This window comes from Malaclemys terrapin, chromosome 1 (assembly GCF_027887155.1).
Source record: "Malaclemys terrapin pileata isolate rMalTer1 chromosome 1, rMalTer1.hap1, whole genome shotgun sequence".
NCBI lineage: Eukaryota > Metazoa > Chordata > Testudines > Emydidae > Malaclemys > Malaclemys terrapin.
Genome location: NC_071505.1, coordinates 341,744,587 through 341,769,788, shown reverse-complemented (window position 1 = coordinate 341,769,788; position 25,202 = coordinate 341,744,587). Strand labels below are relative to the sequence as shown.

At 49.9% G+C, this 25,202-nt stretch overlaps 1 protein-coding gene across 5 annotated transcripts; it reads left to right on the top strand.

The window, feature by feature from the left end:
- Window positions 1-5,130: 5,130 nt before the first annotated feature.
- LOC128830133 (mitochondrial uncoupling protein 3-like) lies at window positions 5,131-20,380 on the top strand. 5 transcript variants are annotated; one of them, XR_008443544.1, is made up of 8 exons: window positions 5,131-5,159; window positions 7,989-8,230; window positions 9,634-9,844; window positions 10,922-11,119; window positions 12,563-12,664; window positions 13,533-13,713; window positions 15,859-16,367; window positions 17,884-19,670. XR_008443544.1 is itself a non-coding variant. In XM_054015882.1 (6 exons), exons 1-6 carry the CDS (start codon window positions 8,105-8,107, stop codon window positions 15,956-15,958), a joined length of 918 nt encoding a protein of 305 aa, XP_053871857.1. In that variant the 5' UTR covers window positions 7,925-8,104; the 3' UTR covers window positions 15,959-17,862. The 5 variants fall into 5 exon arrangements, 1 of the variants encoding a protein (XP_053871857.1); XR_008443545.1 differs by having other exon boundaries at window positions 5,133-5,159; window positions 8,039-8,230; XR_008443546.1 differs by lacking the exons at window positions 5,131-5,159; window positions 17,884-19,670 and adding an exon at window positions 20,349-20,380 and having other exon boundaries at window positions 7,925-8,230.
- Window positions 20,381-25,202: the final 4,822 nt, after the last annotated feature.

The following is a 25,202-nucleotide window of genomic DNA, read 5'->3' as shown; positions in this document are numbered from 1 at the left end:
ATGGCGGTGCGCCTGGCGTGCCAGGCATTTCTCAACCTCCTACGTGGCCGATGTGTGTTAGTTCTCATCGACAACACCACGGCCATGTTTTACATCAACAAGCAAGGAGGAGCACGTTCGTCAATCCTATGCCAAGAGGCCATTCGCCTGTGGGACTTCTGCATCGCCCACTCAATCCACCTCACGGCATCGTTCCTCCCTGGAGTCCAGAACACTCTAGCGGACCGACTCAGCAGGTCCTTCCAGACGCACGAGTGGTCTATCCGTCCGGACATCATACATTCCATCTTCCAGAGGTGGGGGTTTCCCCAGGTAGACCTGTTTGCATCCCGAGACAACAGGAAGTGCCACGTGTTCTGCTCCCTACAAGGTCGAGCTCCGGGCTCCCTCTCGGATGCGTTTCTCCTTCCCTGGAAAGACCACCTGTTTTACGCCTTCCCTCCGTTTCCTCTGGTCCACAAGGTACTGCTCAAATTGCGCAGAGACCAGGCACAGGTAATTCTGGTCGCTCCAGCGTGGCCGAGACAACATTGGTACACCACACTGTTGGAACTCTCGGTTCAGACACCGATCCCGCTTCCGTTGTATCCGGATCTCATCACGCAGGACCACGGCCGGCTGCGTCACCCCGACCTGCAATCACTCCACCTCACGGCGTGGCTGCTCCATGGTTCACCCAGGCAGAGCAGCAATGCTCGCACTCTGTCCAACAGATTCTGCTGAGCAGTAGGAAGCCCTCAACACGCACCACGTACCTGGCCAAGTGGAAGCGGTTCTCCTGTTGGTGCGAACAACGAGCCACGTCCCCGTTGCAGGCACCCATTCCTCTCATTTTGGAGTATCTCCTCTCCCTAAAACATCAGGGGTTGGCGATATCTTCAATTAGGGTTCACCTGGCCGCTATATCGGCCTTTCACCCAGGGGAACTCGCGTCCTCGGTATTCTCTAACCCGATGGTCGTTAGGTTCCTCAAGGGCTTAGACCGGATGTACCCACAACAACGTCAGCCCGTCCCGACGTGGGACCTCAACCTGGTTCTCTCCAAGCTCACAGGTCCTCCATTCGAGCCACTGGCCACCTGTTCACTTCTGTACCTATCCTGGAAGACAGCCTTCCTCGTAGCCATCACCTCAGCAAGGCGCGTTTCTGAACTCAGGGCGCTGACATCCGAGCCCCCTTATACAGTTTTCCATAAGGATAAAGTGCAGCTTCGTCCACATCCTGCCTTTCTCCCTAAGGTGGTTTCTCCTTTTCACATCAACCAGGACATCTTTCTCCCGGTCTTTCATCCCAAACCACATGCCACTCGCCAGGATCAACGCTTGCATTCCCTGGACGTACGAAGGGCCCTGGCCTTCTATATTGACCGCACAAAGCACTTTAGAAAGACGACGCAGCTCTTCGTTGCAGTGGCCGACCGAATGAAAGGCTCACCGGTCTCCTCACAGCGCCTATCCTCCTGGATTACGTCTTGCATCCGGACTTGCTATGACCTGGCAGGTGTCTCAGCACCGCACCTCACCGCTCACTCCACGAGGGCCCAAGCCTCCTCGACTGCTTTCCTGGCACATGTTCCGATACAGGACATTTGTAGAGCGGCGGTTTGGTCATCAGTCCACACGTTTACAGCTCACTATGCACTAGTGCAGCAGTCCAGGGACGATGCTGCCTTCGGATCAGCGGTTTTGCACACGGCAATGTCTCACTCCGACCCCACCACCTAAGTTGGGCTTGGGAGTCACCTAATGGAATGGATATGAGCAAGCACTCGAAGAAGAAAAGACGGTTACTCACCGTTGTAACTGTTGTTCTTCGAGATGTGTTGCTCATATCCATTCCAAACCCGCCCCCCGTCCCCACTGTCGGAGTAGCCGGCAAGAAGGAACTGAGGGGGCGCCGGGTCGGCTGGGGTATATATTCAGCGCCATGAAGGCGCCACTCTAGGGGGCTCCACAGCCGACCCGCCGGTGTTGCTAGGGTAGAAAATCTTCCGACGATCGTGCACGCGGCGCGCACACACCTAATGGAATGGATATGAGCAACACATCTCGAAGAACAACAGTTACAACGGTGAGTAACCGTCTTTTCTCCCCAATTTAAAAATGGAGAAACTGAGGCACAGATGGATGAACACGACTCACCCATCTTCACATAGCAAGTCAGCAGTAGGGCCAGGATTAGAACTCAGCTCTCCTGATGCTCTCCTCTGTGCTTTAGGCACAAGACCACCCTTTCCCTGTACTGTGTGCTCACATGCCACATCAGCGTTCAGTTAATTTCACAGCACGCATAGGGTAATAATAACAACACCTAGCTCTCATATAGCACTTTTCAGCAGCAGAGCTCAACGTATGTTCCCATTTTACAGATGTGGAAACTGAGGCAGGGGGCGGCTGAGCTGCATTAGCATTACAAGGAACGCTGGATGGCCCCGGGATGCAGTATTTATATTCCTTTAAGTTACCTGCAGAGTTTTGGCTTAGAAGCTGTAGTGTCCCCAGCTGTCCCCTCCCCAGGCCAGGAGAGCAGGTGACTGGTGTGAATGTTCACACATGGTCCTGCTGACACTTGTAGCCTTTGCAGTTTCGCCCCCCCTCCTTTGTGAGTTGGGGTCACTTGGTCCATTTCGAATAGTACGTTATCAGTAGGCGTCTTAGGTCACTTCACAGAACCAGCTTCTGCAAATAGCTGGAACAGTTGCTGGGGTGAGCTGAACTCCAGGCTCACTTGCTATGAAAGTATCTATTTTCATACCACCAGAGGCTCCCTCAGCCCAGTCAGGCCGCTCTGGTTTCACCCTGCGGATGGAGAGATGCAACGGAGAAGTTCCAACTCAGGCGCTGAGCCAGCTGTGGTCACCAGAGAGTTAAATTCACAAGGGTTCACATAAACCCAAACCCACCAAGGTTTACAAAGCTGAAACAGCCACACATTGTACGTTATTTCCACCAGAGACTATGTGCTACCCTGGTTTACATAGGGACGTAGGACTGGAAGGAGCCGCCTGGGTCACTGAGTCCAATCTCAGCTATCGCGGGCAATCCCTCGTATCATCCAATTCATATACTGATCAAGTTCCATCTTAAAACGAGTTTGGTTGTTTGCCCCCCCCCCCCCTGCTACTATTGGGGGGGGGGGAGGCTGTTCCAGACCCTGACTCCTCTGATGGTTAGAAACCTTCTAATTGCCAACCTCAATTTATTTGTGGCCAATTTATCCCCATTTGTTCTTGTGCCAACAGTGTCCTTTAGCTTCAATAGCTTTTCTCCCTCCCTGGTGTGCGCGCACACACACACACACACACTCTCTCTCTCTCAGCTCCCCGCTGAATCTTCAGGTTTGTCAGAATCAGAAGCTGTGCTGTTTGTCTACCTTTTGTGTTTCATTCACCTCAGGCAGAGAAATGAGGCAGGTCAGTTTCACTTTGGTTGTTAGTTTCCCTTCCTGGGTTTCATGCACTACCACAAGGCTGCAATGTTTCCTCTGCAAAGATAGCAGAAGGAAGTTTAAGCCAAAACAAAAATGTTTTATTGTTTTTTTTTAATGGCATCAGATGTCTAATAATACTAGGTTTGGCTAAAAACCTCACTTTGGGGGGCAAGAAGGGGTGGTTGGGCATTATGTACAAAACCAGAATTTGTAGCCTAAAGAGTGTTGCTAACTCTCATGATTTTATCATGAATCTCACACTATTTGGTGTTTTCTTTAAAGCCCCAACTCCTGGAATCATGTGATTGTATGAAAACCTCAGCCGTCATTTAAAAGAAAAGGCAATGTTCTAGCCCTGGTGCTTGCAGAGAGACCCTGGAAATGTGACACAGATGCATTCTAAAGGCTTGAAAACCAGAGGGAAAATAAAAACCACACCACATGTTTTTTCTTTTAAATCTCGTGATTTTTAAATCTATCTTGTGATTTCTGAGGCCTCACCCGTGATTTTTGAATGCTTGAGGTTAACAGTGCTGCCTTGCGACTCACTTTGGGCCCCAAATCTAGAGGTCCAAAAACTAAAGTTATAGAAATGTTTTCCTGATATTTTTAACTGGCAGTGACATTGTATTCTGCTTAGCACAGCTAGCACGGGAGGTGCTCTCCGGCCAGGAAAAGACAAGGGGCCAAATTCAGTAGTGATGCATAAGGGGGTATAAATTAGAGCCATACACCCTGCCTATTCCGCTAACTCAGCTTCCCAATGGAGCTAATTACAGTGTTCTTGGATGTGCTGGCTGTGTTCTTATATAGCCCACACCTTAGTGTGTGAGCACCTCACAGACAGTAACAACCTTGTACTCACAACACCGCTGCGCAGTGTGGTTACAGTAGACAGACACAGGCAGGGGAGCTGTGACTGCACCAGTCCAGGAGCAGGGCGAGTGCTGCTTACCCACCCCCGAGAGCGAGGCGGAGCCATGCTTCGCTGCAAGGAAAGGGAAGTTATTATCCCCATTATACAGATAGGGGAAGTGAGGCACAGAGAGGCTAACGCCAAGACCCACAAAGGTATTTAGGCTCCCAGTTCCCCTAATTTCAATGGAAGGAAGCCTAAATACCTTTGTGGGTCTGGGCTGCAGTGACTTGCCCAAGGTCTCACACACACAAGCTGTGATGAAGCAGAATTGAATGCCCATTTTCTTAGTCCCAGCCAAGGGTTTTCACCACAAAATCATCCTTGGTAAAGACAGTCTACGCTAGGCAGCCCACCTGAACACGACACGAGATGGCTGAGCAGCAAGTGAGTACATGAACTTTTAAAAATATACCATATCTCTCTATGGTGCTGCTTTCTTCACTTGCTTGTGACCCCTCCAGACCACTTTCCCCATCACGTCTCTCACTTTAGCCTTGCCTCGACTAACAGTGCACTAGAACACAAGGGCTACCACCATTGCTGCACTGTCCAAAACTAGTGTGACAGTGTGAGGCTTCCTGAAAAACACCAGGGTCTCATGACTTGTCTTCTCTGATCTATTTTAAACCTCCGGAGGGGGGGAGGGAGGCTGGTGCTCGTGAACTCGTTGATGTTAAATGATCTCTGTCCTTATCCTTTGCCATTCAGCTAAAAGTGCAGCCCACGAGGGATATATAAATAAGGAGTCAAGACACTCGGCTCACAGAGGATGGCAAGGAGCGGAGTGCACTCAGCCAGCTGCATCTCTAAGGTAAGGCTAAGCGTTCAGCAGTGCTGTGGGTTATTATGAGTGGGCTGAACCCTGCAGTCCTTGCTCTGCCTCCTCATTCCTCCCCCACTGCCATCAGCATCTAGCTACCTAGGTGCTGGTGCTGCTCTCGTGCCCGGGAGAGTGTTGCCTGCGTGAAGCCTGACTAAGTAAGTGCTCCCATTTACATCTCAGCAGCCCCACTGCAGAAAGGGCCTGCGCCAAAACCCACTGAAGGCAATGGAGAGACGCCCATTGATTTGAAGGGGCTTTTGACCAGGTGCAGGGCAGAGGTTGGCTTAGTGTTTGTGCTGCATGCAGCTCCCTTTCTGTCACCCCCAAACATGGCACCTCATCCCTCCAAGCACCCAGGGGTGAGAACCTCATGTTGTCTGTCCCGTTTGGAGTGAGTGCATCACTGGCTTTCACCACACCTGCACTAGTCTTCACATCTCACTGCTCCGGCCTGCCCTGAGAGTCACCAACGCTGCGTCTGCTTCCACCAGTGGGGAATCTGGAGCAGGATTTCTCTGGCTCTCCAGAGAGCTAAGAGCAAGAGTAGTTGCGGTAACCAGGTCAGATGAGGGTGTCCTAGCTTGGGTGGTTATAAAAACAAGCTGGTACTGCCAGTGTGGACGGGGATCTGTTCCCACAAGCAGTCCCATTGGCTTCATAAGAACATAAGAGCGGCCATACTGGATCAGACCAATGGTCCGTCTAGTCCAGCATCCTGTCTTCCGACTGTGGCCAATACCAGGTGCTTTAGAGGGAATGAACAGAACAGAGCAATTATTAAGTGATCCAGCCTCCGTTGTCTAGTCCCAGCCTCTGGCAGTCAGAGGCTTAGGGATACCCAGAGCAGGGGGGTGCGTCCCTAACCATCTTGGCTTATAGCCATTGACGGACCTATCCTCCAGAAACTTCTCTAATTGTTTTTAGAACCCTGTTGTACTTTTGGCCTTCACAACATCCCCAGGCAACAAGTGCCACAGGTTGACTGTGCATTGTGTGAAGTACTTCCCTATGTTTGTTTTAACCTGCTGCCTGTTAATTTCATTGGGTGATCTCTGGTTCTTGTGTTACGTGAAGGGATAAATAACACATCCTTATTTACTGCCTTCACGCCATTCTTCAATGAGCACCATAGGAAGGGAAAAGGATGATCCAGTGGTTAGGACACTAGCTGTGGTTTGGGGAGACCTGGATTCAATCCCCTGCTCTGCAACAGACTTCTTACCTGACCTTGGGTATGTCACCTAGCCTCTCTGTGCCTCAGTTCCCCATTAGCAGAATGGGGTTAATAGCCCTGCCCTGCCTCGCCTCACAGGTATGTTGGGCTGTGAGGAAAAATACAATCAAGATTGTGAGGTGCTCAGATACCACAGATACCACATCTGAAGAAGTGAGGTTTTTTACCCACGAAAGCTTATGCCCAAATAAATCTGTTAGTCTTTAAGGTGCCACCGGACTCCTCGTTGTTTTTGTGGATACAGACTAACACGGCTACCCCCTGATACCAGATACCATAGGGGCCACAAACATCCCTAAGATCAGTAGTATCTGGGGCATCATAACTTGTCCAAATCCATCCAGTGTGTAGGTAGCTGAGTTGGAAAATTCCAAAGGACACTCCCCCCGAATGCAGAGCTAAGTGATGATCAGCCATGGTTAATAAATAAATAAATGGGTGTCAAATATTTTCTCTCCTTGTCCATCTATTATCCATTTGACTGAGATCCAGAGATGCATTATATATATTTTAGGGCTGTCAGTTAACTACAGTTAACTCAAGCGATTAACTCAAAATAAGTATCAGAGGGGTAGCCTTGTTAGTCTGAATCTGTAAAAAGCAACAGAGGGTCCTGTGGCACCTTTAAGACTAACAGAAGTTAGTCTCAAAGGTGCCACAGGACCCTCTGTTGCTTTTAACTCAAAATAAATTAACTTGATTTAAAAAATTAATCACAATTAAAAACATTAATCACAATTAATCAGTTTTAATCACACTGTTAAACAATCATAGAATACCAATTTACATTTTTATAAATATTTTTGGATGTTTTTCTACATTTTCAAATATATTGATTTCAATTCCAACACAGAATACAAAGTGTACAATGCTCACTTTATATTATTTTTAATTACAAATATTTACACTGTAAAAAAGATAAACAAAAGATATAATATTTTTCAGTTCACTTCATACAAGTACTGTAGTGCAATCTCTTTATCATGAAAGTTGAACTTACAAATGTAGACATTTTTTTTGTTATATAACTGCACTCAAAACTAATGTAAAACTTCAGAGCCTACAATTCCACTCAGTCCTACTTCTTGTTCTGCCAATCGCTAAGACACACAAGTTTGTTTACATTTATGGGAGATAATGCTGCCCACTTCTGATTTACAATGTCACCTAAAAGTGAGAACAGATATTCACGTGGCACTTTTGTAGCTGGCGTTGCAAGATATTTACGTGCCAGACCAGATATGCTAATTATTCGTATGCCCCTTCTTGCTTCGGCCACCATTCCATTCCGTACACTTTGTATTCTGCGTTGTAATTGAAATCAATATATTTGAAAATGTAGAAAACATCCAAAAATATTTAAGTATCAGGGGGTAGCCGTGTTAGTCTGTATCTACAAAAACAACAAGGAGTCTGGTGGCACCTTAAAGACTAACAGACTAATCTTGTTGTTTTTCAAAAATATTTAAATAAATGGTATTCTATTATTGTTTAACAGTGTGATTAAAACTGCCATTAATCGTGATTTTTTTAATTTCACAATTGATCTTTTTAATCGTTTAACAGCCCTGATATATTTACAGCTTCATTCGTATCTTCCAAGGAGAATATCACTGCCGTCCATCGTTTGCAGATTCAACGCTGCTTCCAGAGGAGAATCTATTTGCTGAACTGTGATTCCTGCTAACCCAGGGAAGCAATGGTCGGATTGAAGCCCACTGACATCCCTCCAACTGCTACTGTTAAGTTCCTGGGTGCTGGGATGGCAGCATGCATAGCAGATCTCTGCACCTTCCCTCTGGACACGGCGAAAGTCAGACTGCAGGTAAACGTCCTTGTTGGTATTACTATAGTACAAGGATACCGGGACTCAGCTGTGTCAGGTACAATGTATAGACACGTAGTGGGAGACAGTCCCTGCTCCAATGTGACAACAGTCGAAATAGTCAAGACAAAGAGTTTTGTTCAGAATCATGTAGCAGGTCAGCAGCAGAGCTGGGCACAGAATCGAGCGCTTCTAAGTCCCAATCCTCGGACCCACGTGGTCTCTCAAATTGAGTGAAAAGCATTTTAGATTAAATCATTGGACAAATCCAGCACTTGCTGAGAAACAGACTAGGTCTTTTTTCTTCCCATCTGTTAATTTTAAGGGTCAATCCAACTCCCATTAAAAGTTAATGTAAAGACATCAGCGGGAGTTGGATCAGGCTCTAACATACCTGGTTTGATTTCAGATGATGTTTGTTGTGTACCCTGCAGATCTGCGGGTTCCTAGAGATGTCTCAGTCGTATCCTTCTCAGCAAGTCCAGGTTGTTTTATTGCTGGAATGTGAATAACGGAAATCAGGCATCACTTTTTTTTACAGACACGACTTGATTATAGTTCTGAGTGAAATCCACACCGTGCAGAGCCCCCAGCACAAGAGCGAGGGACCACTTAAGAGGCCAGAATCTCAGCTGGGGTAAACTGTCACTTGGAAGTCAACGAGGCTCTGAGAGTTTACCCCCGCTGAGGATCTGCCCCGAGCCCTCAAAGTGGATCTGAAATGGTACCTAGACCTTGTGCTGACCCCCTGCACCAGGATAAATCTCATCCTCTTTGCATTGATACTGGAGAGCATTTTCTATCTGATCTCAAAGCACTTTACGAACATGAATGAATTTTGCCTCCCACCATCGTTCTGGCCAAATCCCATCATTGATAATTACATCTAGGCTACTTAGCTGCTCCACCATTTTCAGCTGGATACGGTAGAGTCCTCTTCAGTTCCTGACTTGATTTGCCCTGTAATGTTGCAGTAGACTGATAAACAGCTGCCACACTCTACCCCAGAGATGGCTGCATTTCAGTGGTGAGCAAAGAGATGAAGACGGTATATTGCTTGCACAGTCCTTTGGTATCCAGCTGGATGGAAGCTGATGTGTAAATGTATGACAATTATCACCTTGCAACTAGTTCACTGATCAAAACCCCAGCTGCAGGTTGACTGCACATAGAAATGACAATTTAATACCTTCCTAGGTCAGTACATGCCCCAAACTACCTTGAACTGAGCTTTTAGCTCATGAACTCTCTTAGCTAAGGGCCCATCTCTGCAAACCCTTCCTCATGCCTGACTTTGCTTGAACTACTCACATGAATAAAGGTTTCAGGAGCAGGCTCTAGTTGGCTGCACTAGAGGCGAATTGCCATCTACTAATAATGACGTCTGTCTGTCCATCTTGAAGATCCAGGGAGAGTCCAAGCCTACCAAGAGCGTGAAGACCATCCACTATAAGGGCGTCTTTGGCACCATCACCACCATGGTGAAGACGGAAGGTCCCACGAGCCTGTACAACGGCCTGGTGGCTGGGCTCCAGCGTCAGATGAGCTTCGCTTCCATTCGTATCGGGCTGTACGACTCCGTGAAACAATTCTACACCTCCACGGGGTCGGAGAGTGAGTGCTGGCACCACACGCGCGTCCAGGGGCCGTGTTCTCAACCTCTATTTCAGAACGTCGGGCCACACCCTCAGCTGGTGTGAATCAGTTCATGGAAGCTGATGAACTACACTAATGGAGCTCCGCTGATTCACACCAGCTGAGGCTCTGGCCCATTATCCTAGAGGTTGCCACTTAAAAAATAAAATGTACAGTGAGCTGAATAACCTGAGATCCCAAATTACGAATGGGGTAAACGTGCTACACATATCAGAAGGGTAGCCGTGTTAGTCTGGATCTGTAAAAAGCAACAGAGGGTCCTGTGGCACCTTTAAGACTAACAGAAGTATTGGGAGAATAAGCTTTCGTGGGTAAGAACCTCACTTCTTCAGATGCAAGTGAACACATAGGATCCCAGTCTCACCCAGGTCCTGCAGTGCCCTGAGCGCAGCTAAACTAGATGTTTGAGCACCTGCTTTGGGGCGTGATCAGATACTCGATGTCTTGTTGACATCCACTGCCCCGTCAAACAATGGCAGGCCAAAAATTCAGGCCAGGTTTAAAGAGCTTGGGCCTTCCCATTTAAAAACTACATTTCAGAACCAAACGTGTGACAAGCAGTTCCCTCTCTTTGGAGTCAGAGTTTGCAGCTGGATCAGCCTGGGGGGGCCTCGGTCAGTGTTGGCGGGGTGCAAAGGGAGGGTGTAGCGGGACACGGTGAGCAGGGCCTTCTCTTACCCTATTCACAGCTTCCTGATGGTTGCTATCTCCGGTGCTGCTCAGTGCCTCTAAAAACCAGACCCGGAGAGTTTAAAGTTGGGCATCCAGAAAACTGAGGCCAACCCCCAAATTAGAGGCCACCTGAAAAGTTAGGCTAAGTGACTTCCCCGAGGCCATGCAGGGAGTCGGCCTTCACCTGTGGCCTCAGTGCTGGATGGAGAGGACATGCTCACGCCCAGCCCTAGCATGGGAGGTGAAAGGCACTCTGATTTAGTGGGGAGGCTGAGAAAAACTCAGCTCTGTGCGTTGCTACCTAGCTGTCGATCCTAGAGACAGACCCAGAGCTTGCTACCCAGTTTATTCGCTCCCATTCAGATGCCGGCGTTCTCACCCGGTTGCTGGCGGGCTGCACCACCGGAGCCATGGCAGTCACGTGTGCCCAGCCGACCGACGTGGTCAAGGTGCGATTCCAAGCCCACGTGAGGCTGACGGATGGAACCAAGAAATACAACGGGACTGTGGATGCCTACAAAACCATCGCCAAGGAGGAAGGGGTCAGAGGCCTCTGGAAAGGTACAGGATTTATCTGTGTGGAGCGAGAGAGCCTCCCAGACCAATTGCCCACTGGTGTAAATCAGGGTAGCTCCACTGAGGTCAGTCTATGGAAGTCAATGGAGCTACGCCAGGTTACACCAGTTAAGAATCTGGGCCCAGCTCCTCAAAAGTATTTAGGCCCCTAATTCCCATGGCCCTTAGTATTCAATAGATGAAGGTGAACAGAGCAAGCCCAGCTAACAGAATTCAGCTCTGGCCCATCGGGTGCTGCAGATATCCCTGGAGGACAGGGCCAGCTGGTTTTAAAGTGGCCACGCAACAGCTCTGGCAGCAGGTCCATGTGACCAGATGGCATTCCCTTCCCTGCTTCCCAGATCCCCATTTCTGCTCCGGCACAGTGGGGTGGAGGCCTGCTCTTCTATCCTGGGGCTGGCTGCCCCTGTTGCAGGTTAGGACAGCCCTAAGAGGCCTTAAAATAGGACCTGAGTGGTACCTAGCCCTCACCCTGGCTCGGCACAGGATGGGACTTTCACCTATAATCCGCTACCACTGCAGGATTTTATACCACTGGGTAGTATTTTTAAGGTGAGACAGAAGAGAGGGACGCATTTCCCAGACTGGCTCATTGTAGCATAAGCCACAACAAACACACTGACTGTTAGACCCCAAAGGGCGGATCACAACCAATCACAGACCAGAGCAGAGCAAACCAAAACGCCACCCCCCCTCCCAAATGAGGGGGCTGGTTGGTCAGAAAAAGGAAAGTGGGGTGTTCTATTCAGGCCCTACTCACAACCCCAGACTCCACCCCGACCCCAGAACCGTGGGATACTTCTGCCCAAATGATCAGAGATCAAATCATTAACAATGGTGACGCTAATGATGATTTTATGTCAGCACTCACCTGCGATGGTTTGGGGGCACATCCCATCCAGGGCGAGATGGAATGTCCTTTTTCCTCTTGCGTCACAGAAATAAGGTTCCTGGCAAGCCCACAGACCTGCAATAACAGATTTGCCTCGTCATTTACTCGCTCCCCATTTCCTTGTGCGTTCGAGATAGAATTGTGATCGAACTATCCAAGCCCAGGACTGAGTCGCAGGACTCCCAAGATCCATCGCTTGCTCTGTCATTGAATTGTTGTGTAACTCTGGGCTTCTCTCTCTGCCACTGTATAATGGGGATAACGAGTCTTGGCCACTTTTGTAAAGTGTTTTGACTGCTGTGGATAAATAATGCCACGTAAATGCCAAGTATTATTCTTATTATCCCTTAAAATCCTGGTATCACAGAACTCCTGCCATCTGGTAGAGCTCCTTTAGGCACAGGGGTAATTAACACAATTAATAATAATACAGTCATGGTCATCACCTGCCCTACTCTGCTTTCAGAAGAGCACTGTGAGCTCACATGGCCAGAGTCACTCTCTAAACCATTCATCCTTTGCATCTTCTGCCTCAGGGACGTTACCCAACATCACCCGCAACGCCATCGTGAACTGCGGAGAGATGGTTACCTATGACCTCCTCAAGGAGATGCTGCTGAAATATCATCTAATGACAGGTGAGGGAACCAGGGCCTTGAGTGAGTGAGGGTGTCCTTCCTTCGTCCTTTCTGCCTGGGGAGCCTGGTGGTTAGAGCTCTGTCTCTCTGAGCCCTCTCCATTGCTTCTCCTCCCAATGGCCTTCCGCAATGGGTGATGCTCACTCTGGCAAAGAGGGCTGGAGCCGGCTACCCATGCTGCTTCAGACGTCAGCTGGAGGTTTCAGTAGCACGGTGGTAAGGATGGTCTAGTACAGAGCACTAGACCTAAGATCTATTTGCAGCTCTGCCACAGACTCCCTGCATGACCTTGGGCAAGTCACTTAGGGACAGATTTTCAAAGGGATTCAGGCACCTAAAGGTCTAGATGGGCACCTAGTTGGATTTCCAAAAACTCCCACTGGGAGTTAGGTGCCTACACACTTTAGACAATCCCACTAGGTGCCTAAATCCCTTTGGGAACCTGGTGCTTAGCCCCAAATTTTCAGAAGTGCTCGTGGATTTTACGGACTTCGGTTTTGAGGCATCCAGCTTTGAGCATCTTGGGCCTGATTTTCAGGGGTGCTGAGACCTCGCAGCTCTCATGGACTTCAGCTGGCGTTACAACTGGCTCTGTAGCTTTGAAAATCAGGCCCAAAAAGTCTCAAGGTGTGCGTCCCAAAGTTAGTGTCAAACCTCCTGTGCCTCAGTTTCCCCCATGTGGAGAATGGAGATACTTCCCAATCTCTCGGGGAGAGGGTCAGTTTATTGATGTCTGTAAATTGAACGGAGGTCCTTGCTGTGCATGGCACCAATGACTAATTGCAAGTGGCTCGTAAAGGCAAAATCATCCCGTTTGCAGTGGAAAATTCCATTACCCCAAAACCTATTACCCATTTCCCACCCCCAGACACTTTTCCTTGCCATTTCGTCGCTGCTTTCGGAGCTGGGTTCTGCGCCACTGTGGTGGCTTCGCCCGTCGACGTCGTGAAGACGAGATACATGAATTCCACCCGTGGCCAGTACAAAAATGCCTTGAACTGTATGCTCACCATGGTGATCCTGGAAGGGCCCACAGCGTTTTACAAGGGGTAAGTGGTGCTTAGGCACTGAGCCAGCTACAAATCTGTATCCAGGCCTGTACCGAGCCCATGGCCTATTCAAGGAGCAGCGCATGTGTTCATGTAACAAGTCTACAGAGGAGACTGACAGTGACAGAGCACTGAGCTGAGTGTCAAGAGACCTGGGTTCTCGTCCGCTCTCTGCTACCAGCTCATGTGACGATGGGCAAGTCACTTTGGGATAGTTTTTCCAAAGCGGCCTCTAATGGGTGGCTCGGTCCATGGCCCTCCAGCCTCAGATTTTCAGAGGTGATAAGCATCACAGGGCAGGGCAACTCCACCTCTGGTTCCCCTCAGTGATCCCGCAAGGGCCCGCTCCCAGGCTTCCGGCTCCCCTGGCTGTCCCCTCTCTTGGGTGGAAACACGCAGCTCTCGCCCTTCTGCCCGGAGCATCTCCAGGCTGAGCTGTTCCCTGCCTTCACTGTGTTATTCCCAGCCTGCTCCAGGAGGCCTGCTTGCTTTCTCTTCAGAGTTGCTTAACAGGCCCCGGTTATAGATACCCCACCGCTCTTTCTGTGCATGTCTATTTTATTCTTAAGGTAAAAGTGCTACAGAGAAAACACATTAAAAACAAGGAAAGAACTTGCACACAAGCTAAGAAGCTCACCAGAGATCACCCCAACCCTCGCATGGGCTCGGGCAGGAGCAGTCCTGCAACCCCCCACCCACGGGGTTTCCTTGGGGTTTCAAGTTCATCACAGCTTTACCTCAGAACAAGCGCCCAGTAGGCCCAACCCTCCCCGAAGGATTGGGGCCCTCCAGGAACCAGGGGTCCTGTCCGCTTGCTGGATCAGGAAGATGGCCCTGAGCCTATTTGTAACCAGGCTGTTTATCCCCAACCCTTCCTTTGTCTGTTGGTCCCTGGAGAATCCCGTCTGAACTCCACTTCCCCAGGGGGTAGCTCCAAACACCCACTGGAGGAATGACATTCGTATTCTCCTCCTCCTCCTCGAGGAGTGCCACACAGTGCCACAGACACCATTGCCTTTTTAACACAACGCCCCCCGAAGGCATCAAGCCTCATCCAGTCTGCTATAAGCTTATCTTCATTCCACAAGGTTGGTCCAGGACATTGTCAGTCTGTCCCGTAAGCACCTGTTGGCTTCAGCTGGCTTGTGGTGGATGCTTAGTACCTTTGCAGAGCAGGCATGAGGCTCTCAGCCCGGGCATCCAAAACACAAGACGCCCAGAAGCCTTTACAACATGGGAGCCTGGAGCTCTCTGCGCCTCCACTTCCCTGTGTGTAAAATGGGGAGAATCAGGAGCGGCGCCAGGGTTTTTGGTGCCCTAGGTCCTTCCGCGCTCCTGGTCAGCGGCAGCAGTTCTGCGGCCGGCAGGTCCTTCCGCGCTCCCGGTCTTCAGGGCACTTCGGCGGCGGGTCCCGGAGTGAGTGAAGGACCCGCCGCAGAATTGCCGCCAAAGACCCGGAATGCGGAAGGACCCCCCGCTGCCGAATTGCTACCGAGGGCGGCAAAATGCCGCCCCCCCAAATCCTGGTGCCCTAGGCGACCGCCTAGGTCACCTAAATGGAAGCGCCGGCCCCGGGGAGGATTATACCTACCCAGCTCTGTAAAGCACTTTGAGATCTGCAGCTGATGAGCGTAAGGGCCCAGATGCTCAAAGGTGGTGCCTGACTTTCATTGAAATCAGTGGGAGTTTGGTGCCTTTGCGAATCTGGGCCTAGCCCAGGGCTAAGTATTACAGATTAGTCTGGTTTCATATTCTGCTGTGCTTGCGAAGCACGGGAAAGAGTCAAGCCCACCTGGCTCGGTCTCATTATTTACAGAGCACTGTGTGTGTGCAGAGCAACCGGTAAGGTGTCTCTAGCCAGGGGTGGGTGCGATGTTGGGCCGGGCAGGAATCAAGGCTAGTGTTAAAGAATAGGAGTGGCAGGGGGAGCTGTCTGAGGGTGCGTGATGCCAGGCAGGAGAGCAACAGAGGGGAATCCATGGATAGCAAGGATCATAAGGGAGCTAGTGGATGGGGGATCCACCAGCCGAGATACAGCTTGTTGTTGGTTGCCAGGGGCTTGGAGTACCCTGGCTGGGGATGAAGGGGAAATTCTTTAGCCTCTATGCTGTTGGATCGCTTAATGTCTATTGTCCCCTCTCTCAGGTTCATGCCCTCGTTCCTACGGTTGGGATCCTGGAACGTGGTGATGTTTGTGACCTACGAGCAGCTGAAACGCGCCATGATGCTGGCCCATGAGACGTAGGCGTCTCCATCCTAAGCCCCAGGGATGAGACGACAGAGGACAGCCTGGGGGCTCCCGTGGGTTCTCCTCTCCCAGGCAAAGCTGGCTCTCTCGGCTGAACTCTGACCGGGACACACACTCCCAGCCGCTGAGGTGGGGACATGCGGCTTTGGATGGACTGTCCGGCAACAGCTGGCTTTTCGAAACCCACTTGTCATAGTCGGCGAGATGCCAACATATATTACGTTATTTAAACATGCCCAAGGGATGCAAGATACTGAAGCGACGAAAAAGGACTAGAAAAAACCAAACCATCAGTGAAGCCAAACTTTCGATACGGCCTCTGAGCTCTTCGAACCATCTTGGATCCAGGTGCTGCCATGTGGACAGGAAACTGGAGCATAATCCCAGGGTGATGATAAAGAGCAAGGTACGCTTTGGGAGATGGGAGAGCAGTTCGATGGGGAAGCACAGGGGTCAGCATTAGGTTTAGTCTTATTGAATATCTTCAGAAGGATTAAACAGCCTTCATGAGTGATAGCAAACAGCGGAAATTGCCAGTGTAGTGAGTAAGTGACTTTGGACTTAGCTTTTTACAGATCGGTGGGTTCTTTACCCAGGTGGGTTTTTCTGCCTAACTCTAGGCACCACTTTTTCTCTGGGCTTTTTATTTTCATGGTGCATGCGGCATGGTCCGTGCTCCGCCCCCTGCCCAGCAGAAGGACACAAACCCCGCCCCCACACTGCTCTCTACCCCAGCCCCTCAACGAGTTGGGCTGGTTTTTAGATCATTTTATGCTTGTTTCTTTTAAGTTTTCTGGCAAGCAGCAAGGTCAGAGTAATAACTCAAAGGAACTTAGAGACACTTGGGACATGGGAAGAAATAAATAGTCAAAAAATGTCCATCTAAACTTTTTGAAGAAATGGGAAATTTTTGCAAAAAAATACTCTGTTTTTGTCAAAAAAAAATGGTGGGTTTTATCAAAACAATAATTTTTGGGGGGAAAAAACCCTTTAAAATCTTATAGTGAAAAAAAATCATTTCCTGACAGCTCTAGAAAGAAGTAACCCAATGAGATTCAGCGTCGGTTCAATTCCCTGTTCTGCTGCGGGCACCGGGATAATTCTTCCCTAGCCTCACAGGGGTGTGGGGAGGTACTCAGATGTTACTGTGAGCTGGATAACACCACCAAGGGGATGATTTGGTAAGGGTGGTCTGAGAGGAGCAGGAAACTGCGAGTGAGGGGATGAAATTAAACCAAGGAAAACATAGGAGAAAAATCAAGAAAAGGTTTCCTAACAGTGAGGGTCGAGCTTGGCTCCCAAGTGGTGGAAGGCCCGTCCTTCAAGTTGTTTAAAGGTAGGCTTGGTCTACAAGCAGAAATATTACCACCATAACTATACTGAATAGAGCCAAGTCAACAGGTGGAAGGCTTTACCGGTATAGGTATACCAGCGTACTAGATGAGCAAAGTGCTCTTCGTGTGGATGCAGCAAAATTGTGCCTTGGCAGCATAGCTTATTCCAGTGCCCCCAGCTCTCCTCCCAACTAAATCAACTGGCCAGCAAACGCCCCAGTGCAGATACAGTTTTACCAGCAAAAAAAGGCCTGTTGCTAGGATAGTTGATTTTGTTTGGAGAACAGGTACAAGGTGTACTGGGAAAAGAACTCTCTTGCTGGTCTGTCGGCATAGCTATACTGGCAAACCCTTTGCAGGGTAGCCAAGACCTTAGACTGGATTATACACTGATGAATAGACTTTAGGGAACAAGCCCAGTGAAAGGACCAACCAGCTGGGACCTGCCAGGTCTTTTCCATCTCTGGTCTCTGTATGATTCAGCTGATGTGCTGGGAAGCAGAAGTGGGATACATTAATGCAAAAGAAACGCCTACCAAGACACGGGTAACTTTAGTTCCTCCCTCCCACCCTCCCTCCCTCCCACAGAGCCGACCGCCCTCAGATGGAACTGCAGTAGGACACCGACCCGATCTGCCTGCGGTGCACACTAGTCAGTGTTCTGGAGCTGCACTGAGAGGGGGTTACTGGAGGAACATTGCCCACCCATGTGGATCACTCGTGTCACAGGGGAATAGTGGCCATTCAACTGTGTCATTGTTATTGCCATCTTGCAGCCATTGCTAATAAAAGAACTCAGAGGGCCCCCAGGGGATCCCGTTGCGGGTCTCCTGGCTTTTCCTTGGCAGATTTAGTTCTTTCTCTCATTTTCCTCTCTGGCCCATGCTGAAAGGCCTGTGGAGCAAACCCAGAAGGGATGGCTGAGGGATCTAAGCATCGGGTTAGAAATACCTAGAACGATCCCAATGCTTGAATCCTAGTGGGATCAGCTCACCCTGCATCTTTCTGAGCTGGACAAATGAACCTGCTTCACCGAAAGCACTAACCCAAGGCCAAAGCAACAGCATCGCCCTGGTCAATGAAAGACAATGGCAACTACAGCAGGCAGGCCCCCACCCGAGCAGTGGCGTGGAATTCACCCCGGTCCAGGTGCAGAAACCTTGTGCTGAATTTCCCCTTCAGTGCTGAGCTCACAGGAGTGATTTGGGGAAGTCTGCTCCAGCAGCACCGGCCCCTTTCCGGTCTCCGTGGTTCACATCCTAAAGGATCAACAAGGGCCACAGTTAAGGGTCTCTTAAAAACATCCTTCGCAGGTCCCCTTTAACTGTCCCGGTGGAGCAGTAAATGGCATCCCAAATGATACAGGGCTTTGCAGATCAGAATCACCAGCTTGAGCTACACCTAATAGCAACGCTAATCAGAGCTTGCAGCCAGAGCAGAGCACCCCTGTGCAGTCAGTACGAGGCTCATGCACTTATCTGGGATGGACGCACCCTCCAGGCCAAGTGGGATACGTGCTGCGTACTCTGCTGTGATTCACTGCACAGAGGTGAATTTCACCCTCCGTGCACAGCTGCTCTGTACCCACAGCCCCACGCTCTTCACAAGCACTGAAATTCATAACCCATAAAGATTAGCCCAGCACAGCCCCCTGGTGCAGACGCAGCCTACCCGACAGATGGAGTTTTCTGTCGGTGCAGGAACACCACCTCCCGGCGTGACATTAGCTACGCCAACAGAAGCATTCTTCCATTGACATAGCTGCATCTACTCTGAGGGTTAGGTCGGCATCAGTCGGGGAGTTTTCTTCATACTCCTGACCGATGTAGCTCTGCTGATATAACTTTCAAGGGCGGACCCTGCCTTAGATCAGTGACTCTCAACCTACTGTATCCCTTTCAAGAGTCTGATTTGTCTTGGGTACCCCCAAGTTTCACCTCACTTAAAAACTACTTGCTTACAAAATCAGGCATAAAAATATAGACGTGTCACAGCCACACTGTTACTGACCAAATGCTGACTTTTGCATTTTTACCAGATAATTATAAAATAAATCAATTGGAATATAAATATTGTACTTACATTTCAACGTATAGTATATAGAGCAGTGTAAGTAAGTCACTGTATGAAATTTTACTTGGTACTGACTTTGCCTAGTTTTACAACATGCTACATAAAAAGCACTAGCAAATACCTAGATGAGTGGATGTACTTCCTGGAAGACCTCTGAGTACCCCCCTGGGTACGTGTGCCCCTCGTTGAGAACCACTGCCTTAGATACTACAATGATGGGCAGAATAGAAAACTCTAAGACAGATACATCAACATTCAATTCTACTTCTAACTGGACTATGATTATGGCATTAAAGAATTAAGCCACACCAGAGTGTCTTTTATTGATGTCTTCTGCAGTGGTGGGAAGCAGTAGAACAGATAGCGTCAAACCATTCAAAGCAGCATTGAGGAGTTAACATATGTGATGGGATCTGGTCCCTTTTCCTTGTGGAGCAAAGTGATGCTTTTTAGAAGGTTTCTTCAAAATGTAGCAGTGGGGGGATATTTTGGCTGAAGCTAAGCAAAGCACTAGTGAGTCCCAGCTCATTCGTGACCCTTTTCAGTGATCAGTCCCCAGATGTGAGCCTCTGGGTGTTGATCCAAGGTGGCAACATCCCTGAAAAAGGAGCCAACCAACCAATCAGAACTCTAATTCTGAGGTAGAGGTTGGGTCAGAGTCTGAAAGTGAGGAGACCTGGGTTCCATTTGCTACTCTCCATCTACGCTAGGGAACTCCTGGTCGGCAAGGGTTAAAGTCCCTAGTGTGCTACGCTGTTACTTTGGGCAAATCACCTGCGTTGTGCCTTGGTTTCTCCATTTGTGGAAGTCAAACGAAATGAGGTTCCGTTGTTTTTTAAAGTGTTGCCTGTTTTTTGAAATCCCTCACTCCGCTGCACTCTGCTGGGTGTGTTTCAATGCAGTGTCTTTAATTCACTCTTTTTAAAAAACAAAGCTCCTTCGTACAATTTATCGCAACTCTGCTTACGCCCAACTTTCAGAGACCCAGAGAAATGCAGGACTGGAAGGGATGTCAAGAGGTCAACTAGTCCGTTGCCTGCGCTGAGCAGGGCCGGCTTTAGGCCGATTCCACCGATTCCCCTGAATTGGGCCCTGCCCCTAAGAGGGCCCCAGGCAGATTGGGCAGTGTCCCTGCCTGAAGCAAAGCAGCTGTTGCTGCTAGGCAACGAGAGATGCTGGCCGTGGGGAGGGGGGGAGCTGAGGCAGAGGCCAGGAGTGGAAGCAGGTGGCCCGGGGGTGGGGGGACATTTGCCCTCAGTCCTGGGCTCTGGGATGGACTAGGCTGGGTGGGTGGTGGGTTCAGTCTAGTCTTCCAGCCTGTTGCTCTCGCTGGGGTTTGTGGTTTTCATCTGGCTCCACCGAAAAGATCAAACAAGCCCAGTAGAAAAGGGGGGTGAGAGAGGCGGGAAGGGGTTTGTAAGGGGTTAAAGTGACCCATCAACGAAAGAGGAAAACCAGAGTTTCACTGGGTTTCCCCCCAGTCACCACTCCTGCAAACACTGGTCAAGGGGCAGCCCCAACCCCCACCGAGGCTATGGTGAGGGGCAGCAGGGGAGGAAGGAAGCCACATGTGATGGCAGTCCCCTCCCCCCCAGCACCCACCACCCCCTCTCAGGCCCCCAAACTCTGTCCCAGAGCCTGCACCCACCCCTCCGCACTCCCTCCCAGAGCCTGCACCCCTCCACCCATCCTGCACCCCACACCGTGCCCCAGCCCGGAGCCTGCACCCAACCTCTGTCCCACTCAGCCCTGGGCAAAGCTCTCCTTGGCTGGCTCCCAGCCCCTCTCCAAGGGTTGCAGCTGTTTGGAAGTGCCTGCCTTCCAACCTTCCTCATTCACACCTCATTCATTCAACAGGACAATTGATTACAAAGTGGGGGGAAGATCTTATTCTACTTCTAGCAAAAAGACATTTTTCTTTTACCTTAATTATACTACCTTAGGGGCCAGCTATAACATTACCAAGGTTCAATACAAAGTCATATAAAAGTTATACAAAAATGCATAATGCAGAGATTTATCTTCAACTGCACCGATTGACTGCTGTGTGCAGTAACATAGTGACCCCTGGGTCTTTGAATGAGGCTTTATACTTGGGGGCAGGGAGTGGCGAGGGGGTGGGCAAGCGGCGGGTGGGCAAAGAGGCAAGCAGTGAGCCAGCAGGGGTTCTAGGGGCGGGCATGGGGGTTTCTGGCAGGGGAGGGAGAAGGTGAAAGGAGGCAAGTGGTGGGTGGGGGACTGACTAGGAGGGACACAGCAAGCCAGCGGGGGACTAGGGGGTGAAGAGGGGTGTGATGGTGGGACTGAGTGGGGAGGGGTCGGGTCCTATTTTACTGCTGTGATCTGGTCACCCTATGTCACCCCCCCAAAAAAAAAAACCTTCCTTTTCGGCCCACAGCTTTTTCGGCGGGGCGGCACTGGGGAAGCAGGGTTTGTTTCCGTGGGCCGGGAGGCGCTGGGGGGGGAGGAGGGCACAATTTTATATTAATAAAGAAATATTTTATAAATTTTAATAAAATAAACATTATTGAAGAAAATCAGTTGTACAACTATCAAAACATGAATTATTTTCCTAATATGAAAGTGAAAATCAGCTAATTAATATATGACGCAATGTATGTAATATATAATTTTGTTATTATTTATATAGTCATGGAAAGTAAATAATACATGGAAGAAATGAAAGGGTTCTTTTTAAGTGGCTTTTTTTTTAGTCATCCCTGCTGGGGCCCCGTCGAAACTGTTGGAATTGGGCCCCGCACTTCCTAAAGCCGGCCCTGGCGCTGAGGCACAATGAAGTAACCTTCCAATCCAATATTCCTCAACCAATCCCAACAGACAGGCTACTAAAGTCCTGAGTTCAAAGGAAGAGGCAAAAGAAGCCAGAATACTCAAGAGGGGTTCTGATCTCTATGGCATCAGATCTTAGACGTTGTCCAGCCCTTCTGGTTGTAAAGGGAACCTTCAAATGCAACCACTGCCTTTTTGGGGATCAGGAAAGAGAATGAAACAATAGCACAAAGAAATGAGAACACTCCTTATTCATCTCAAAGGGCTCTTCATTGTCAAGCCTCAGACTTCATGAGCCCTTGTTCACCTTGACAATGCTAATCCATGGACCAGAAAACTCCAGCTCATTTTATCCCACTTATCATGTCCTGATGTTGCAGTTGTTTGACAGGCTATTTCATAGGACTAGCTTGGAACATGCACATGATTGAATATTCCTTTGAGGATTCAGGTAATTAAAACAACTACTACTGTTCTTAACGACTGGGTGGAAAGGCCAATAGTCTCAAATTTGGTAATGCAGCTAAGGCACTCAAACTGATTAACGAGTGTCCACGCTGGCAGGGATTCAACTAAATTAATGTAGAAACTAAGTTAGTTAAACTGGTGCAATTTCTGGATGTAGAGCAGGGTGAGGCATCTAAAGTGAGGCACCCAAATCCATACTTAGGCATCTAAAAAGCAACCAGGTGCTGAACACATGCAGTTCTTATTGACTTCCATCTTTATGTCAGGGCTGATTTCGGTCCAAGCTCAATAAAAAGATTCACAAATGTCTCAAAATCATTTTGTTTTCCAGGGACAGTTCTTAGCAGGGGTCCTTTCTGGTGATTAGAAAGATGCAGTCGGTTGAACATAAGCCTCCACTTCTTGCCTGTGTCTCCTGTAGCATGAGACAAATCATTTTAAATGGCTAACAGAATCTTACCTCCATTTTTCAGGCAATTCTGTAACCGCAATCCCCTGGAAACAGATCTTTCCCAGACCTCTTAAACAGGGAAAGTGTGTGAGCAAATAAATCGTCTCCACTTGGACGATATCAGATTATGATTGTGTTTTGAACAAGGGTTATTTGAGCAACAGAAGCTCAGCCGAAAGCACAGTCTAGAAATAAGAACAGCGTGCGTGCATTTTATAAGTGAAGAGACTGACGGAAAACAGAGAGCTCTTAGCCCATAAGGATGGATTGTATAGGAATGAGGGTACACTTGGGAAATCTCCATAGACTATTAGTCGTTTTTAGTCTTTTTGCTTCTGGCGCCTGTTTTACACACAGAACTCGAGTTGCTGTTGGTTTACGGTGCCACATTTGTATCACGGAGACAATTCACGATGAACCAGAAGTGTACTCTGAGGATCTGGAATAACAGCAGAAATATGAACTCACAGGCTGCCGGCTACACTGTCTTTTATCTTCATTCTGTCCCCTCCCTTTTCATTTTGTTTGGAGTTTCAAGTGAATTTCATGTTCCTGAAAAGTGCTGGGTCCGTAGTGCCTGAACTCCCCTACTTAACAACAGAACAAGAGATGCAGAGTGCAAGCTTCATTTGCAGAAGCACCCCCTCCCACCGACCCCTGCTGACTTGGAAAGGACCACTTCTAGGGTTCAAAGGAGCATCTATCCCCCATGTCTGTTACATCCTTTGGTTAATGTCACCATCTCGCTGGGGCCTCTAGGTGAAGTTGTGAAGTCCCTAGGAGGTTTTTAAGAATAGGTTGGACAAACACCTGTGAGATCTAGGGTTACTTGGTCCTGCCTCGTTACTGGAGGCTGGACTAGTTGACCTCTTAAGGTCCCTTGGATTCTTTGAGGGTGGGTTTTGTGAGGTGGGCACTTGTCCGCTGCACAAGCCACTGAGTAGCCATCAGATGGTGGCAACTTTGGGTGCCTGCCAATCTACACCAAACCTGCACCAGTGCTGTAGAGGCGAAAGGCTTTTTGTCCCACTAGCAGCCCCCTGAGCCGGTCAAGCCCCAGGGCAAAAAGTTCCTGGCCATTGTTTTGTTGTTCTCTGCAGGATGTTTTCATTTTTGCTTGGTTGGTTGAACTCTCCAACTGACTGGCCTCCTGAGGAACCGAGAGAGAGAGAGACAAGCTGCACTCCGTGTCAGGGTCTGTTAGTGTCTGACTTCAGCAGCGGCACTGGATAGCCCAGGGACCAGCCGAGCAGTGCCTTTTTCACCTCTCCCTGCCACGGACTTACTGCTTCCAGCTGCTTCGCCTGTGTCACCTCATGGGACCAGTCGCCCTCTGCAACCTTTGATCGCCAACTCAGCTGTGCTGACAGATAACACTCACCCCACCTCTGCGCCAGGGCGGGGCCATCAGCCCTGCCTCAGCACCCTCCTAACCTTCATCAGAGCACCTGCTCCCCTCCCTTCCTAGCCCTGCTCTCCCATTGGCTAGGGCAGTGGGATGCTGCCCTGTCTCCCAACCAGCCCAGGCTGAGCTGGGGAACCCGAACCCCCGCCCCACACCCACCCCCACACACAGCGGCTCGGGGTTCCGGGGCTGGGGACACGTGGATCGCTTCTGCAGGGGAAGGGAAATGCTGCTTGTTAGCAGCGGTGGGGGAAGGGCAGGCAGGGAATGGGGCGATCAGTGGGGTGGGGGTAACACGGGGGCAGGGAATGGGGCGATCAGTGGGGGAAGGGCAGGCAGGGAGTGGGACGATCAGTGGGGTGGGGGCAACACGGGGGCAGGAAATGGGGCGATCAGTGGGGTGAGGAGGGCAGGGAACAGAGTGACTCCTGGGGTGAAGGGGGTGACTCTCAAGAGTCCGTCGGGAAGTGGGGCGCTGGGGGTCAGACGGTCGCTGGCGGCGCACGTGGGGGAATCGCACCCCCCGGTGCTGGGCACCTGCTGCCCCCGCACACCCCCCGCGTGGAAGGGGGTTTCTCACCGCCCCCCTTCGCCGCCTCTTGGGGGGGTTAGTCCCTGAGACCCCGCTCATGGGGGGGGGGGTCCCCTGTCATGGGGGCGGGGCGGAGCTGAGCGGCGGCGGGGGCTGGGCGGGGCGGCTCATGCCGGCTCCCGGGGCGG